This window comes from Callorhinus ursinus, unplaced genomic scaffold, assembly GCF_003265705.2.
Source record: "Callorhinus ursinus isolate GAN/ISIS: 27379988/994484 unplaced genomic scaffold, GSC_fseal_2.0 scaffold39, whole genome shotgun sequence".
Lineage (NCBI taxonomy): Eukaryota > Metazoa > Chordata > Mammalia > Carnivora > Otariidae > Callorhinus > Callorhinus ursinus.
In genome coordinates this window covers 5,339,157-5,357,707 of record NW_027397101.1, presented here as the reverse complement: position 1 = coordinate 5,357,707, position 18,551 = coordinate 5,339,157, and the positions used below count along the sequence as shown (strand labels likewise).

Sequence of the window (18,551 nt, the reverse complement as noted above, 5' to 3'; positions counted from 1 at the left end):
CCCTCCACACGGCGCCTGCAGCCTGGTCTCCAAGTGCAGGGAGAGCCATAAGGGGGGGCCGGTGGGCGGGAGAGGGGCGGGGCCAGCTTGCAGAGAATACCCCTTGGGTAACACCGTTTTTTTTTTTTAATTATTAAATTCAGAAGCACACAGGAATACAAAAATAGTAATCCACTGTTTTATTGTGAATACGTCTTGGATTCTTACCCTGCCTTTTTACCAAGGGTATTAACGTTTGGACAAATTTGAACAACAGACCCAACAATCAAAATAATCCTGCAGAATCTTTCTGAAATGATCTAGAGAAGAATTCCACTGGTCCCAGGATACAGAAGCTGACTTCCTGGAATTCTAGAAATCTCCAGTGCAGCCATATGCTGAGGGGATCAATGCAAAATGTTCAGCAGCTTTTCCAATGCATCTCAGGCAGCTTTCATCATTTGTGTGAAAGAAGCGCCTTCGCCTCACAGAAGAGATCCAACGCAGACTGAATATCTCGAGGTGGCAAGTTCAGGGCAGGGGACAAAGGCACCACGCGGTCCATGAGCTCCAGGGAGAGCAGCCTCGGGAAAGAGAAGCACCAAGGCGTGGATGCTGCCGGCTGCTGGCTTTAGCAGCCCCGTTACCCTTCCTGCGATGTCCAGGGCTAAGTGTAGATGCATAAGAAAGAATCTCGCTGTGACCTTCCCTGAAAAGGAAAGAGCAGTAAAATTTACTGCCTGGTAACAGAGGAATGCTTATAACCTGTACCTCTGCTCGCCTCCGCTCCGGCTTCGGAGAGAGGACCTGAGCAGAGGACGGGAGGAGACCGGCTGCACCTCACGACCCCGCCAGTGGGGTTCACAGCTGCGTCGCTCGCACACGGCCGTGAGAGCCGGGGGCCGCAGCCCGGCCTTCCTTGCCCCACACGGCTCCGGCCCCCTTCACTGCACCTGCTCCCACAGTCTCAAGGTGCCCCACGCAGCGCTACCTGCGGTCCGCCTCTAGGATGGAAGCTCACGCCCTCCAGGCGCCAGGGCACAAGGGCTCTATGGACAGCCACACCCCAGGGCCACATACAGATGGGCACCGCCACCGACGCGTGGTCCTCACGTGGGCGCAGTCCCAGCTCCGGAGCCTCTGGGCACTTGCAAACAGGAAGGCTTTTTGCTCGAGGGCTCGACTCCTGTTCCTGCTGAACTGAGCCAGTGTGTAAAATGAGAACTGATATCAGCTCAGTAGGCACCGGAGGGCGGGTCCAATCGACAGCCCGGAAGCAGTGCCTCAGCTGGGAGCTCGGTGCCGTCCTGCGGGGGCTGCGAACACAAAACAGAGGTTACCGTGCTCGGCAAACTGCGAGCAGGGCTCGCCTGGAAAGCACCAGCCCCACTCACATGCAACCCACTGCTGACATAGTTTTCACTTGATTTTCCTGGTGATGCCTTTAGCTTTAGTTCTTAAGAGAAGAAGTAGTTTTGTAGCTTTCAATACATTTGACCTTTCAGACAGATGTCTAATTAGTGAGTTTATATTTCCGCAGACTTTTGATACATTCATGTATTCACGACAGGAGGGAGGCGCATCCTCGGAGCCGAGCGGGTCTCGTAGCCTCCAGAAATCGCGCCCGGCACCGAGCGGACCGCTCAGCGGCGGCCTCTGCCCCAGCAGCTTAACTGTCCCCATCTCACCTTCTCTTCAGGTGCAGAACTTAGCCACTGTGAACAAAGCGGAAACCAGTCACTGTTCACCAATCAGCTAAGCTCTGCACCTCGGCAGAGAGGTCGTCGGCTGGGCGTAAGGAGCGGGCCGCCGAGCGTCTTCCACAGCTGTTGCTTCTTCTGTTTCCGGAGAAGAGCTACAAGATGCGTCTGTTCTCCGAACTGCAGAGAGAGAGAACTACGGCTTCTGAAGGAGCAGCCAAGGTCATGGCTGCGTGGTAATCCCTGGCAATGTGATTTTAATCTTAAGTCACAAATCAGCATGCCAGGAACCCAAGCAGCCAGAGCACCGGAGCAGCGCCAGGCGCCGCCGTCCACCCGCCGGCCACCGCGCAGCCTCGACTTCGGCTCGCTGGGCATTTTACCTGGCGTCCTGGAGGCCCAGCCCACAGCCAGAGGACTCAGCGGCGACCACGCGCGCCCGTGCAGCTTTGGCACACGGAATGAAAAATGCAACCAGCAGCTGCCCCTACGTGGTTCGCCGCTTCCACCTTGGGGGCCCGGGGTTCTCAGTGAACAGGGCCGGGGCGTCCCCCGCTGGAAGATGCCACTGTCACTGAGCAGGAGCTACAGGGAAGGGGTGTGCATGTGGCCCTGCGTTGATTCCCAAGGGGCAGGGACAGGAGGGGAGCAGACTCGTGACCGGGGCTCCCCCGAAAACTCCAGATGGAGAAGCGAAAGCCGTGGAGCCCACTGTGGCTCCCCACAAGCTGCAAGGGGGCAGGGGGAATGCCCCACTGTATGCACAGTCTTCAGGAAACCCCAACTCTCCACGAAATAAAACATGTCAGAGAAGTAGGGTTTATCCCGCGGCTACACAGGGTGGCAGCAGGAGAGGCTTGCGGTTTTTCCTGCCGGCCAGGCTCTGCCCAGGACGCGCCACCGCCGCCACGGGGACGGTGGGGGAAGGACCATGCACGGCTGTTGCACTACAAGACGTACAATCGTGGCAAATACCCCCACTATTTCCTTTTCCTGGCAAACATGTTTCCTGGACTTTTCTGGAAGAACGGGATCATACTTTAGAAAACCCTCTCCTTAGTATTGAGTTCTTTCAAATAAATAAGATATTTAAACACGTCAGAAATGGTTTTGTTAACAGCAAAACAGAAGCACACTGAAAGTCTGACAACAGATTAAGAATATCTACATAAAATATTAAATAACCATGAAGAAGAATTCTACATGTAGAGAAGCTGTATAAACATCAAAAATGCTTCAGATTTGATGTGAAGTTAAAAAAAAAAAATGATACAAAATTAGGCCCCATTATATCACATAAAGGCTCGAAGAACAACGAGAAGAGACAGAAGCCGTGGTGGCTGTCACGGGCCATGCTCACAGCCCCACAGTTCTACCTAAAGCTTCCCAGACCATTGGGATGTGACTTTTAAAATGCAGAAACCCAGTTAAAAACAAACTGCTAGGATGTAAATCTAACAGGTCAATTCCAAGCACAATTAACCGGAGCAGTTTAAATAATTTAGGGCTCGCACTCCAGTGCAGACCAGGGAGAAATTCTGCTCCAATGCAAGGTGAGAAATAAGCCGGGCACGGGGTTGTCGAGAAGTGCATGGTGCACTCTGGCAGGTGGCCCCGCAAGTTCTCCTGAAGATGGGGGTCCGGGGGACCAGGGATGCACACAGACATCTGCACGGAGCTCAGGGTTCAGGGTAACCTGGCCACGTGCTCCCATATGAGCCCTCACCTGGACGACTGGATCAGTGCTCCAGCGGCCTCCCCAGGCCACTGTCTAAATACTCCAAGTGCTCTCCCATGTTTCTGTCCCTACAAGTAACAGAACCTCAAGTGGACAGTGCCAGGAGAGCTACTCTGGCCAGAGCGGGCCACATGCTGCAAGCAGGTGCCTACCCTGCCTGCCCTCCCAGGCCACAGGCCACTGGCCACTGGCCACGGAGCAGGAGCAGAGAACCGTGGCTCAGCACCTCATTAGCAGCTCATGTGGCTCCAACGAGGAATCTCTGGTTAGAGCTGAACAGCGGAGAAAGGGAAGGGAGAGAATCACCTCTTCAGAATAACATCTCGGCCACCACCTCGGCTGAGGATCTCTCCATCTGCTCCTTGGTCAGCTCAAAGCACCGGTGGGCGACCTGCTGCTGCCTGGAGTCTTCGCTCAGCATCAGCTCCCCGTAGAGGTACACACCCATGGCCTGCAGGGCACAGGGGCAGAGCAAGGGAGGGACAGGAATGAGGCGTCCGCATGCACACAGTCCATGCTGCTTGCTCACAAACTTGCCCGTCTGGGAATGACGAGAGACCCGAGAAAGACAGATGGTTGACCAGCTGTACTTCTGCAACCTACAGTTTTCCATTCCTTGTCTCTCGTTCACACTGACCCCCTCCCCCCCAGAATTCTTAGCTATCCATTCCATCAACAGAACCTTGACAACCTGTTTCTCCAGGGATGACTGTGTCAGGAATGCCAGGTACAGGCAGGTAGGCCCCCACAATGCCCGCCATGGAAACCCGCACGGCTGCAAGCAGGCCTTCCTCGCAGGACAGTGCCCCCAGCACATCCCATGGTGCCTCAAGAGGGAGAACCGTCCTGCTGCCCTGGAACAGCTGCCCACTGCTTCTGCCCGGCCCAGCCGAGCCCCCCAGCCTTGCCCACCCGGGCAGCAAACACCACCTCTGCAGTTTGCTACAGTTTGAAAAATAGCCGATTATATCCTGGAAGACCAAAAGACCCCTTTGGTTCTGCCTTTTCTCTTGCTCCAAGCACAGTTATGCATTACATTCTGCTGGAACAAATTAAAATAAAGATCTCAAAGACAGCACAAGATAAAAACTCGGTAGTCTGGGGCTCAAAAACGTCTTCCCTGAGAAAGCTGACTTGTAATCCTTATTTGGCAAAGGTCTTGGCTCTAAAAAAGCAGTTACTTTTGGTTTTCAAAAGAAACCTTAAGTTGCTTCTTACATTCTGTCCCTGTTTCCAAACACCTCTGCTCCAACTGTGCAAATGTGACATTTCTTCTGCTACAAAGTCATGTATTTTTCTTTGTGGGAAGAACGAGCCCTTCCTTGCTGGCTGCCCCCCATACTTGGGCTCTCTCAAAAGTCCCTTTGTTCGCCCCACCCCCACGGAAGCATGGCTCCATTCTGCCAGCCCACGGTGCCCAGTGCAAAGCTCGCTCAGCGGCACACAACGGTCATGCTAACAGCAATGCCTTCCAGAAGCTGACAGAACCTGTGGCACATGCACCACCCCCCACAGCCACGCCGGGCAGACGTGGGTGTGCAGAGGCGGCAAGGAGGGCACCCCCGAACATGTTCACGCTCCTTCGTGCTTCCTGCGGGCTCTGGGGAAGGCAACCGCCTTCCCCCGTGAATAGTGAGGAAAGTTCTGGCAGGACGGGAACTGGAGGGGGGTGGGGGAGACGGGATGACACACAGAGGCGCGGCGGGGCGTGGCTGGTGTGGGCACAGACCAGGCTGTCCTAGGCAGTCGGGGCTCTCCATGACTACTCAGAGCCGCTGAAGACATGGGCGCACACCGGGACAGCTAAGCCAAGGCCTGGCCCAAGACCTGGTGACGCTGTGAGGTCTGCATGTGCATCATGTGGTAATGACAGTGGTCCACAGCCACGTCAAACCAACATTTTGGTTTGCTTTAGGGACACCGAGAGAGGGGAAAATCAGCTCCAGAATGTGTTAGGGAAGCTCCTACCTACTTCCTAAAAATCTTTGCAAAGGGCGCCTGGGTGGCTCAGTTGGTTAAGCGACTGCCTTCGGCTCAGGTCGTGATCCTGGAGTCCTGGGATCGAGTCCCACATCGGGCTCCCTGCTCAGCGGGGAGTCTGCTTCTCCCTCTGACCCTCTTCCCTCTCTTGTGCTATCTCTCATTCTCTCTCTCAAATAAATAAAATCTTTAAAAAAAAAAGAAAAAATCTTTGCAAAATATTTAAATATTTGTTATGAAAGAGAAGTTCACAACCTGGGTCCCTGTGTTAGTAAGTGCACTGGAAGTCAGGGGACGGAATGAAAGAATTCCCATCTGCTGAAAAAGGAAACTTACCTGATCCTCCTGGAGGAATCTCTCCACGTCTTTGTAGGCTTTTGTGTATTTGTGCTTAACAATGAGTTCACACCATCGATGGCGAACCTTAAGGAAGGAGGGAAAATCCAGTAAGCAACAAACCGGGGGGGTTTCCTCAGCCTGTCTTAACGACAGAATTTGTATCAGCAAAAGTCACTCTCTCAACTGTATTAATGTTGCTGACACCTTGTTGTAAATTTTGTTTTAGTTTAATTTCATGTACAAAGAAAGGAACCATGTTCCTCACTGGACTGCGGTGTGTCAACTTTAGAGGAAGACAGGACATGGTTCAGATAAGTGTTCTGATGTTTTTATTTTTTTATTTTTTTTTTAAGATTTTATTTATTTATCTGAGAGAGCGAGAGAATGAGAGAGAGAGAGAGCATGAGAGGGGGGAGGGTGAGAGGGAGAAGCAGACTCCCTGCCGAGCAGGGAGCCTGATGTGGGACTCGATCCTGGGAGTCCAGGATCACGACCTGAGCCGAAGGCAGTCGCTTAACCAACTGAGCCACCCAGGCGCCCATGTTCGGATGTTTTTAAATGCAATTCTGCAAGACACCAGATAAATGCAAAACATAACTGGGCAATGAAGCACACTGCCCAGCCAGCCCAGCTCTGCCCCGCAGCATGCGGTCAATGGACATGCCCTTCGAAACGACGGCTGCTTAATCTCCGGCGATGACCAATTCAGTTCAACGCTGTTGATCATAACAATAGACAGTGAGAGCAGGAAGACACGGTCCTCCACATTGCCGAGAAGATGCACAGCACGCCTCTGCAGCACGTGGGGAGGGCGCCTGAGGCCAGGAAGGAGGGCAGAGCCCTTGCCACAAGCAGCCTCCTGCCCCCGTGTGCCCATGGGGTGCCACACGTCTACACAGCCTGCCGCAAACAGCCCAGCTCACTGCGGGGGCCGTTCAGTCCAGATCCACTTGACTCAAGGTTTCCCAGAATGAATTTGCTAGAACCCCAGCCCCTCCAGACAATACGGGAGTCTGGGCCCAGGACTAGTGGTCTCTGCTGGTGGAGGCAGAGCCCCAGCATCTCCTGGCACATTCCTTAGGTGGAGAATCTACCTGAATTCGGTTTTCAGAATCCAGTCGCAGGCCCATGCCTACTGCCCCAAGTCCTCTCAATTATACGCAGCAAGCAGTCCACCACTTTCTATTCCTTTACTGGCTCAACATCAGCCCTCCACGGAAGTGATTACAAGCACCTAAAAAGCTTCCTTCCTTCCCTCTTTTGTTTTTATTGCCTTTGAAAGAGGGAGACCCTGCACAGTAATCCATTTGTGGCAATGGGATAATATAAGCAATTTCAACATTTTGGCTGGGGCCCCTGTAAATTATATCATTACCCACTGCTGGCCGGATCTTTCCTTTAATCTACTATAAATAGATTTACACACAAACAAGTAGAAATGAAACAAATCCAGGAAGAATCCTTCCCCTGGGCTACAGTGCACTCCCAAGACTGGGTGTTAACTCAGGGGTTCTGCCCTTTGCTTGTGGGCAGCAAGCCCTTTGAACTTCTAAGGACAGGATGCCAACGAACTTTACATCCACGAAGGAATTTCAGAGGCGCATGGAAATGAGCTAATAGCCTCGGAGCATCACAACAAACGGGAAGAGACTGGACTGGATGGGTCTTGGCAATCTTTCCATCTTCCAAAAGATGTTCTTTCCTCATAGCGAACAGAAATGAACAGACCATAAAAGGGAAAGGGCAGCCCCTACAATATTCTCACAGAAAAGGACAAGCAGACTGAGCTCTGAGAAGCCAGCTTGTCATACTACACCAATCAGAAGCCACTAGAACCACCAGACACCCCGCTCCCGGGCCCTGGAAAGCACCCGACCAGGCCCCACTGGATGCCCTTTCACTGTTTTCTCCCAGTCATGCTCATCTCAACCCCTCAGACAGCCCCAGCGGCACCTTGCGAGCTTGCACAAAACAGGGGCCAGCTCGGCAAGGTCAGGAGAAGGCCCCTGGCGAGCAGGGGGTGCCCTGGTGGGAGGCCCACCCTGCGGGGCTGACGACTGCTCTGTGCCCCGCCCGGGGCCCTCATGAAAGAGCGCCCCTTTCCACCCTGCCCACGGGGTGCTCTCCTCTCCCTGATGCACAGAGACGGCAATAACAAGGCCCACCTGGGGGCCTACTTCGTGGCAGAAGAGGGCCTCCAGGCAGGCGGAGGCAGGGTGGTCCCACCACAAGGGGGCGAAAGTCCAGGAGGCCCAAGCGAAAGGCTCTTTGACACCAACATGAGGTCAGCACAGCCATCTCTCTTACTGTTAGAAAGAGATTACTGTCACAAGAAGAGATCTAGTTTTCTGACCCCTGAAGGCCAACATGGCATCCAGGAAGCACAGCCCAGCGTCCCTTCCCCTGGAAGAGCAGAACAAACAAGAAGCCTTTTCTTTACAAAAGAGCTCAGTGCATTACAGCACTTCAGGGGCAGGATGTTTACAAGACACCACAGAGATGCTTCGTGAGGCTGAGGGCCTGACAGATGTTTCTTGCTCCCGCACAGGGCTTTTACCTCTCTTCTTATTTCTTTCACAAAGAAAACCCTCATTTTTTATCCCCTAAACTCCAGGAGCTAACCCGCATGGCCACTTGTCACCACACATAATGGGGGTCTTTCCAAAAAACTGGCAGCAAAATGATGTTTGTCTCAATTTTTCCCAGCAATATTTCCAAAGTATGTACTGACAGAATATTCCCCTTCCAGATGACTGAGAAACTGGAGAATCCTTGACAGGGGCCATCACATATGTGTATCACGCTCCTTCCCCCACTGGAACTGGAGAAAGTGAGGTTCCTGTGCTGGGGGGCCAGAGCCAGAGAATTTGGAGCAGGCCTCTGAGCAGAGGACTGTCCATCCCGTAGATCTGCCCTTCCTCATTTTCTATTTAACTAAACAATGGGGTAGCGGCCGCCTTGTCTGTCACTCCGTCAGTGAGCTCCCCGGCAAATACCGCGCATGCACAGGACTGCGCCCGCGCCTGGCGCGCCTCCCCCCACAGGTTCCCGGGCTCCTGGGTTCTGCTCATCGCGTTTCCCTGTTGCAGGCGCTCACACAGGCCCACACGGATCAAATCCCACTTTAAAGATCCGCGTTTTACTGTACTTCAGTTATGTCAATAGAGCTGAAGACATTTAATGACCTTCTGAACGAGGACTCAAATTCTCCTCACTCCAACCTCGTGCCAGGCAGCACCTGAAAGCGCCCCAGCAGCCAACATCCCAGTCCCCAAGGCCGTCAACGTGGTCAGCCGGCCAGAGAAGGGGTGAGGAGGCACGGGGGGGGGGGGGGGGGCAGAAGAACCAGAACCTGAGGAGGATGAGAAAAGGGGCATTTCAGAAGTGAAGAGAGGCAGAGCTGCCCCAGGTGACGAAGGGCAGGGTCCCAGGGACCCCGAGGGCCGGCGCCCTCCGTCCCGCTGCTCTGCGACAGTGTGCATGGCAGGGTGCTGGAGGCCTTCCTCCCGCCGCGCCTTCCCTGCGGGTCCCGTCCCCCTGCCATGGCCACATGGGGGGCTCCTCGCACACACGAACCATTCAGCACAGCGGGTGGCCCACGACTGAGAAAGAATGATAAAGAAAAAGAGAATGTAGGTCCCTGGTTCTTCCCACAAGGTCACAAGGAAGGCTGATACACAGACATGCATATACAGGTGTGCGCCCATAAATCCTCCAGTCCAACGAAAGCTAGTCTGAAACTCTGCTCTTCAGAGTTCTGCTTAAGGGATATACTGAACAGAAAAATGATGTGGGTGCTGCCCTCGGTGCACAGGTGAGTTTTAATACAGCAGTGCTAATCTGCACCACTGGAAATGGATTCCAAAAGTTTCCAGGTTTCCAAAGCCTCCATGAACAAAGGGTGGTAAGTACACAGACATTAATGTTCTCCCTGGGGATGGCCAACAATGGGACTGGTTCTTTGGGGTTGGGTGCCAGAACTGAGGTGGGAACAACGAAGGGGAGGTGTGCAGAAGCAGATTCATGTCGGACCCACTTTTGGTGACAGAGAATAAAAACCCTCCAATAATCCACATAACTGCTCCAGACTGGTGGATCCCTGACCTGTAGCAGGCACTCCTCCAGGAGGAACTCCGCCAGGAAGATGGGCTGTGTGTGTGGCAACAGGCCTGAGCCCCTGGGAGGCCTGGCAGACGTGTGGCCTGGCTATCCAAAAGGTATCCTGCATTTGACACGTATAGCTGTGTATACATGTGCACACACACGGAATCCTTTCCCTCAACTCTGGTATTTTCTTTCCCTTTTTTTTTTTTTTTTAAAGATTTTATTTGCGAGAGAGTGCATGAGACGGGGTGGGGCAAAGAGAGAAGCAGACCCTCCACTGAGCAGGGAGCCCGACTCAGGACTCGATCCCGGGACTCCAAGATCATGACCTGAGCCGAAGGCAGTCACTCAACCAACTGAGCCACCCAGGTGCCCCTCACTCTGGTATTTTCTGTCCTTTTCTTTCTGCTGGTCAGTGAGCTACTCAATTGATTTCATGACCCACGGTGCCCTGAGCCACAGAGCCCGAGGCCCCAGGCTGGAGACCTGGGTCTGCCACTCAGCCCCGTCAGCGCAGCCCAGCTCCCCTGGGCGGGCTAAGACGAGGGTGGTCCCTGTCTGGCTGCTGTGGAAACTGACTTGAGGGTGCCCATGGCGAGTGTACCTAAGGATATACTGAGTGCCTGTCACCTTAGCAGGAGTGGCATGTTTCTGGCTTTCTTTTCTATTTCAGAAGTTCTGTTATTTATTGAATTTATAAAAACTTGGGAGTATCATGTCAAGAAAGTGCTGTTAACTGGCCAAATGACAGAGCAAGGTGCCCGTCGGATGGCTGCTGGGCGAGGGGGTGGCCTGGAAGGTGTGTGAGGCAGAACAGCCTGAGATGGAAGGTGCAGATGGGGCTGGGCTCCCGGTTGGGGGTAGGGGGGTTGGGGCACGAGGTCCCCAGGCCTCTCTGGGCCCCTGCTTTGCCTGCAGTGACTGGATTCAGGAGTCTGAGATTCCCTGCGGGAGAAGAACAGGGGTGCCACCAGGGAGGGGCTGAGAGGCCTGGGGAAGCTGGCACGTCTCCTGTCATCCAGTACACCCAGGGGCCGGGCACTGGGAATTTCCCAAACCACCTGTGGAGACAGAACGCCCAGCTCAGCCCTGCGTCAGCCCCAGCCCCATGGCATTTCTGCCATTTCAAGGAAGTTCTTACTCAAAGGCTGAGCCGAACTACTTCCGGCCTGCTCCCCTGACTTTCGGCGTTGCTCAAAAAAATGGGACCTGCCTCGCAGGGGTCATTTGTATTCCCACTCCACATCTCAGACTCAAGGGGACAAGTCCCATGACCCAATGGGGCCTCTCTGTGATATGACTGTGACCTTCATTAGGACATGCTGGGGGTCCCCCTCATTTGGTCGTTCTCTCCCAGAAACAGGAGACAAAGACTGCTGAAGAACAAGCCCACTCCCCACCCCAATGTCTTTTCAACCTGAGAATTTTCATGTATCCAGAACCGGTTTCCTGCCAAACTGTGGAACAAGAGTTGGAAAATTTTCTCTATCAAGGGCCAGTGAGCGTTTTTGGCTTTTTGCAGCCCATTTGCCACTGTACTGCCAAAGCAACCTAGATGGTACGTAAATAAGTGAGCACAGCTGTCTTCAGATAAAACTTTATTTACAAAAATGGGGTGGGCGGGGCTGGCCTGGCTACACTTTGCTGACCTCTGCTTAGGATGGAAGCCCACACCCCAGGTCCTGGAGTGAGGTAAGGTGAAGTGGTGCTAGTAAACATTCAACCCCCAAAGCTACCTGCATGATGTCTTAGAACACAGAGCTGGGAGGTCCTCATGAGCTGGCTCAGGCCTACTTCAGCCTGGTCCTGCCAGAACATCTAGCATGTTCCTGGACGTGGGGCCTCTTGAGTCCTTTTCTCCCTATGGGTTAAATTCCTTCTGAAACAGAGTGACTCTCGAGCTGGTGGGCCCAGCACAAATGCAGATGTAAGGCATCACGCATGGGTGGGTGACCTGACATCAAGGAAACACAATCTTTGGGAAGAGTGACCCCCTAAACCAGCTTGCTCCTAGTCTCCCCACATTGTCGGAGCTTCCCTCTGTGAATCACTACACACCCCAGTCTCATGCTTAGTAACACTTCACAATTCTCAAAGTTCTTTTATAGCTTTTACCTCAAGTTTCCTTTTTTTCCTTCAATTTTTGTGTTTTCCATGAAGCTATTTCAAAGAAATAAAATATTCTTTGTGGGAATGCACCCCATAAGCCTGCTTATTAACTAATAGACTAATTTTCCAAAGTGGTTTTCAAACTTCTCTTGAACATAATTCTTCTAACTTCTGGTAAAAGTATACTCTGGAACCTTCTAAAGATAAATTAAAGAATGTAAGTGGTTCTTCAAGCAGTTTAAACCTCCATGTCAGGTAGGAAACACCTTTAAGGTAAACAGTAAACTTGTGGGGCCCCGGGTTCCTCGGAGGCGGAGTTTGAAAACCAGTGTCTCAGAATTACTGTGCCTGAAGAATAAATAGAATCACAGAGGCTGTGCAGATACTGCTGCAGATGTAAACCAAGAGCTTAGTTCTGCTAACTCGGCTAATACCCCTGGCCTTGGTTCTCCAAGCCACCAAGCCAACACAGGCACATGCACGTCAGAGAGAGGAAATCAGGCACATTGCTCCTGTCATTGTGGTCCTGGAGCCAGGGTTTGGCTTGGTGCACATCACTGTCCAAGCCTGAAAAAGCACCTATGGCTCCTGGAGGTGGCTGCTTCTCTGCTTTATCTTCAAATGTTTAAAAATTATAAACACATAACTTTATACAAACAACCCAATGAACATGAAATTCTAGCCATTCAGCCAAATTTGTTTCTGATCTTCACAGCAACATTCAACATGGATATATTATTTTGCGTTTTTCCTTTTCTCCACTTGCCGCTGTTGGGCTTACTAGTTTAGTGGAGCCCACATACCTTCGCTCAAAAAGACAGGGGACGCCCTTCTGTTAACGCACCACAGCTCCATTAAAGTCTCAGTGTGTCCCACAAAGTCCCAAAGTGTGTTAATAGCCTTTGGCTTTTTAACAAGGAGGTTGGGAGGGGCCAGCAGACAGGAGGGGATGAGGACGTCGCCTGTGACCCCAGCAACACCCGCACTGGCACGCACACATCCCCCCAGCCCATCAGCACTCCGCCGCCACCAGCCACGCTCTTCGAGTTGTGTCTGCGATCTGCTCCGCCCCCAGTGCTCGTGGGGCAGCCTGTGTTTCCTTGTTTGCCCGCGTACGTACCTGCCCTGAAACACCAGCTCAGGGAGAGCAGGGGCTGGGCACCTGCAGGTCATCTCCAGGCTCCGTCTCGATGCCTGGCACACAGTACATGCTTGACAAATGTCTCTGAATGAATGAAGCCCTTTTAAAGACTCAGAATGCTTTCCAGCTACTTGGAAATTATAAGGCACAGTTGGAAGCTGTAAAACGCTTTGAAGAATGCCACCCATCCTATTTATGACAGGAAGTACTCCCCTTTCTTTTCAGTCCTTTTGATTTCAAAATTTACTGTTAAAGGGAAAAAAAAAATCTGTCTAGGGAACATGATCTGGGAAGCCCATTAAGCCTCATTTAGAGTTCCATTTTATATCTGTAAACAGAAAGACCAAGGCTCATGGCTTTTGGGAGTTAATAAGTCTAACACTGCAATAAATGAACCCGCTTTTTCAATTTGTGTCTGAAATTGGATTTAACTTTGCTTTAAAGTGGCTTTCCTGCTGGTGAGGGCAGGAAGGCCTTTGCAGAGTGTGGCTCCAGGACAGACAGCATCTCCAGCCAGTGTTTTCTTCGGCAGCATGTGTAACGGTCTGGTGTGCCTCATGAGAAAAGATGAAAGACCCCTCAGCTGTGTGGCTGTCACGTCAAGACTCCCAACATCTGTACTGTGACTCTAGCACTTCTCCTTTGCGCTCCACATTCACTGCTCCTTTCTCTGAAGAGCTGCGATCTTCACGCTCTTTTCGAAACAAAAAAGACCTAGAAGTTACTGCATTTGCTGTCACAAAGTTGGGCGGGTGCGGTAGGGACAACAAATGAGGCATCAGAGGCTGGCTGCTCTTTCTCGGGGCTCTTACCACCCATGCCTGAGTCAGCCCCTAAAGTTCCGGTGATGGACAACCAGTTATACCTGGTTAGAGCCAAATATATAGCCAGAGCTGTGGCAACATGCACAACAGGGCTTCTTCGGGACTGCCTCACACTTGACACATCCACCCAGAGCGACCGGGAGGAAAAATGGGACGACAAAGGGCAAGGATTAGAAGAGGCAGTCTTCCATAGTTCACAAGGGCAAGTGCTAACCTCTCTTCCTTCTCCTGTGGATATACTTTCATCTAATGACATTAATGCTGTTAAGGGCAACTGGCTTCAAAAAGTAGAACTTGGGAGCCCATGTTGGGTCCACCTTGAAATATGGCACAATTTGCCTTCCTTTCCCATCAAAACTCGATGGCAGTCTGTTCCTACGTGTAAGTCTGTAATTAGGAAGGAACACATTCCACCTTTTTTCTTCCTTGCATTACGTTTACGGAAAAGAGGACTTTTACTGTTGGCAGAAAACGGGACCAGGGGTTACCTCCTCTGATAAGTTCAGAAGGGACACTGGTGCTTTCTCTCTCTCTCCTCAGAGGCAGACTCGAGGACGGAGGGCCTCCCTGTCTCTACCAAAAAGGACTGTTCCCCCAGGAAGGCGTTTCCCTACTCCAATCACCCTGTCACGTCAGATGCTAGTAGCTACTATTCCAGAACACCTGGAGACTCAGGAAAAGTCATTCTCCAAAAAATAAGTATTAGATGCTGAGGATAAAGTGGTGAATAAAACAGACAAGCCCCCGTCTTCTTGGAACTTGTAGTTCAATAGAAGGTCTAAGAAAAATCCAGGAAACCAGCAATACCTTTGTGACAAATGCCGTGACAGAACGTAACACGGTGCCACGGGGGAAGCTGGGGTGGTGCAGAAGATTCTGAGAAGGAGCTGCACAAACAGGAGTGCAGAAGGAACACAAGACACCAGTTCCTGAACGAGGAGGCATCCCAAGCCCAATTTCTAGCCATACCACACATGCCGCGAAAATTTCAGCCTTCCCTTCCCCTCTGTTTTTAAGGGCTATTTCTTTCAATACCCTCCCTACAAAACCACTATTCACAGCAGCCGAGATGTGGAAACAGCCCCAAGTCCATCAGCTGATGGATGGATCACGGTTGTAATCCATACGGTCGAAAATATTTGGCAATACAAAAGGAATGAAGTGCTGATATATGCTGAAACACGGACAATTCCTGAAAACAGGAGGCGAAGTGAAAAGAAGCCAGTCACAAAAGGTCGCATACTGTGTACGGCTCTGTTTGTAAGAACGTCCAGAACAGGCAAATTTAGACAGAGAGAGAGATGATGGCGTTGCCAGGACTGGGAGTGGGGGCGACGGGAACGACAGCTACAGGCCATGGGGGCCTCTTTAAGGGAGGATGACATCTACAATCTGACAACTCTGGTGCACTCCTGGAATCATCCCCTTCTACAATCATCTGTGGTGCTGGTTGCACAACTCTGCGAATACACTAAACCACTGAAATGTGCACTTGAAATGGTGAATTGTGTGGCCTGTGAATTATTACTCAAAGCTGTTATTAAAAACAACCTAAGAGTCAAGCTGGGGAAGGCTGTTTCAGCAAAGGGCACTGTTCTACAGTCTACTCTTGAGGAAACTACCTGGTGTCCCAACAGCAGAGCCAGGGGACTTCCTGAGCTCAGCCCGGTTGGCTTCTTCTACCCACATATGGGCAAGACCGCTCAGTCTATGGAACATGGTTCCATGTGGTTCAAGGCTGCACTGCAACATGCAGACCAAGTAGCTTTAAAAAAAAAAAAAAAAATCAGTGTCACTGCCACCCCATAAAGTTTAACTGATCCCTAAATTTCACACTGACACACACACAAAATGCCACGATTTGCATATAAGTGGGTGCTCTTTAATTTTTTAAACAGTTTAAATCCAATTTTCCCTTTGCTCTCCGGGACCAGCACAGACGTTCACACCTAAGAGCGTATGCTGCCACGACATGGAGTGGGGGCCACAGAGCCTGCCCACTGCCCTGGGGAAGGCTCCCTGCACGACTCAGGCAGAACCTACATCCTACGTGTGGTACATGGCTTCCACAGCGCGAAGGCCAGACTCCCCGAACGCCCAAATCCTGGTGTGCCGGGGAACTAGAGAGCAGGGAATGTGTCCAGGTAAGGCACTGGAGGGGAGAAAAGCAATCTGGAAAGACGGAGCATTTTGGAAAAAGTGAGCCCTCTATTTTAGGGCACTTATGGGACACTTTACATGTGAATATGGCTCAGTTTACAGCTGTGAGAAAAAGATGGCAGTGTTCATGGACAACAGTGCGCTTTTTTGCTGTCGATTTCAGCACAGAAATAGAATACTAAGTATGTAAACTACTGATGGAGGAATAAAGAACCCAGAAGCACCCACAAAACCCCACAATGATTTCACTCGTGAGCCCTTTAAAGATAAAATGGACATGTGATGTAACTGGGTTTTGGGCTCTACCAAAAGAGCATTAAGGCAATGTTATCTGTAACCCCAGAAAATGTGTTGATCTCTGCATCTCTCTGAGAAAATCTGTATAGATGGGGGTGTGGGGGGCATATAAAGCTTCTGTACCACAGGACCTGCTGCTGAGCGCCAAATGGCAAAGAACAAAGAACAGTAAGAGACTAGAAACTTTTCCAATCAAGTCTGGCTGAACCTGTGGCTAAATGCCCCTCTATTAAATGTTCTTTTCCTTTTTCTTCTATTTACAGATAAATTGTAAATATTATCAACGGATTTTAAGTGTTTATTTAAATGGTCCTAAGAAGAATTGAGCAGATTATGCAATTAGTGGCTCATTTTTTATCTTCATCACTTAACACACATTTGAGCAGCCCCAACATACTGGAACAATTCATGTAAATAAAGCACAATCCCTGGCTTCAGGAACAAGAAAGGAATATTAATCTAAAAAAGTAAGTTTTTTAACTCTGTCATTTTAGACCAATTTTTAAAAAATTCCTTTATCAGAGTATAGTAGGGGACACTTTGCTGCAAGATTTCCACAGGAAAAAACCTAGGGGCACTGAACTGAGTAACAAAGAAAGAAAACTCCAAGAAAGACCTAGAGATACCTTCCTGACTTGAAAGGAAATGTTCTAAAAACAGGTTCACAAACCAAATACAACAAAGGAAAAATACACAAATATAACTAAAGAATTATATAAGAGCTCTGTTCTTTCCCACATCATAAAAGGCACAAGGTTTAAAAAGACAGGTATGTCTAAAGCAACTACAGAAAATTAACCCGATCTCTTTTTTCAATCTGTACCCCACCCAAGCTTTCAAAACTCTAGAAAAGGAATTACAATACTGTGTCAAAGAGACAGCTGAGCGCCCCCCCTTCCACTCCAAAGCACTGTCTTGGCCTTTTTAAAAATGGGTATTAAAATTCACACTATAGCTCACATCCAGAAGTTGGGTTTCAACAGCATCTGACCTCTTGATTTGTAACCTGAGCTTAGACATGTCAGCAGGCCACCAAGCTGGACCCCTTGTTCCTGCAAAGAAACTGTGACAAACAGCCCAATGCTGGATATGGCAGGTGTTTGGGAAACTCCCAGCTCATAACTCACCCTGAAAAACCACCTCGCTAATTGCCACATACCATTCTGACTCTCCACAATGGTCTCTTTTTTATGCTTAATCCCAAAACTGCCTCGTGGGGCTCTAGGCCAGGATGGTGCCTCCAGACAATGTTGGTTGAGGACATGGGGAGGTCCTGGGGTGTGTGTGCAGCCTCTGGGGGGAGGGAGGAAGAGGTGTCCTTGCACTAGGCCGCCCTCCCACAGCCCCGGGATCACGGGCCACAGCATCTGTCACTATACTGCGTAGATTGCAGGGAGGGGGACCAGAGTGGAAGGAGGCTCAGAGTTTGGGACCCCACATTTTAATAAATGTAACTAATTGAGCATCCTGAAGTGGCAACAGAGCCTAAAGAGATTACAACTAACCTCTCCTCTAAACTGCTCTGTGAGGAAAACAAAACAGAACTATTTAATTCTGTAGCTGGAATGCTGCAGAAAAGCAACCAGAGGGGTGAAGGGGGACAGGGAGCTCCGCGTGACCGGGACCAGACCTGAACACTCTGTGGAAGACTGTGACCTTGAACGGAAGGAGTGTTAGCATTAAAAGGAACGGGCAGAATCACAGCGATGGATCAATTTTAGAATTCAGAGACGTAGCAACTGACTAAGCTTTTATTCTCTGCCCTTTTAACATGCCAAGGTCTGTGAATCATGAAATTCTCTCAATTCACAGAAACTATGCTCTGGGCCCAAATGAAATCAGAAATGAGCGCCAGAGTTGTCAGACCACTGCACTCCTGGAATCATCCCCCTCAGACTTCAAAGACATGCTGTGGTGTTTTTTGTTCCAGCAAACAATGAGTTCTCTTAGTAACAACGTACTCAAATACACGCCCTCCCCCACGTATGTGAAGCCCACCATGGGAGGGGGCCATTTATTGGGTTTTCAAGGGCTCTTCAGCAGGAACCAGAGGGAAGGCAGTGATGTGGGAAAGGCCCGCAAGGTTGGATGTTTTTCCATTTGCAATCAACCTTGAATGTGTCCTTTTCAAAGCGAAGTAGAGCGGTCGGATGCTGGCATGGCTTCTTCTGTGTTCTAGT

The 18,551-nt window shown here is 50.7% G+C and overlaps 1 protein-coding gene across 9 annotated transcripts in view; it reads right to left on the bottom strand.

The window, feature by feature from the left end:
• Positions 1-546: 546 nt before the first annotated feature.
• AOPEP (aminopeptidase O (putative)) overlaps positions 547-18,551 on the bottom strand; it is a 347,107-nt gene continuing 329,102 nt past the window's right edge. For 6 of the 9 annotated variants that reach the window (XM_073880702.1, XM_073880706.1, XM_025851623.2 and 3 more), the window contains 3 exons: positions 5,734-5,820; positions 3,724-3,868; positions 547-688 (listed from right to left, as the gene is read on the bottom strand). In XM_073880702.1, coding sequence (XP_073736803.1) covers positions 3,728-3,868; positions 5,734-5,820 — 228 coding nt within the window. In that variant the 3' untranslated portion in view covers positions 547-688; positions 3,724-3,727. The other 3 variants (XR_012374760.1, XM_073880705.1, XM_073880704.1) reach the window with 3 other exon arrangements.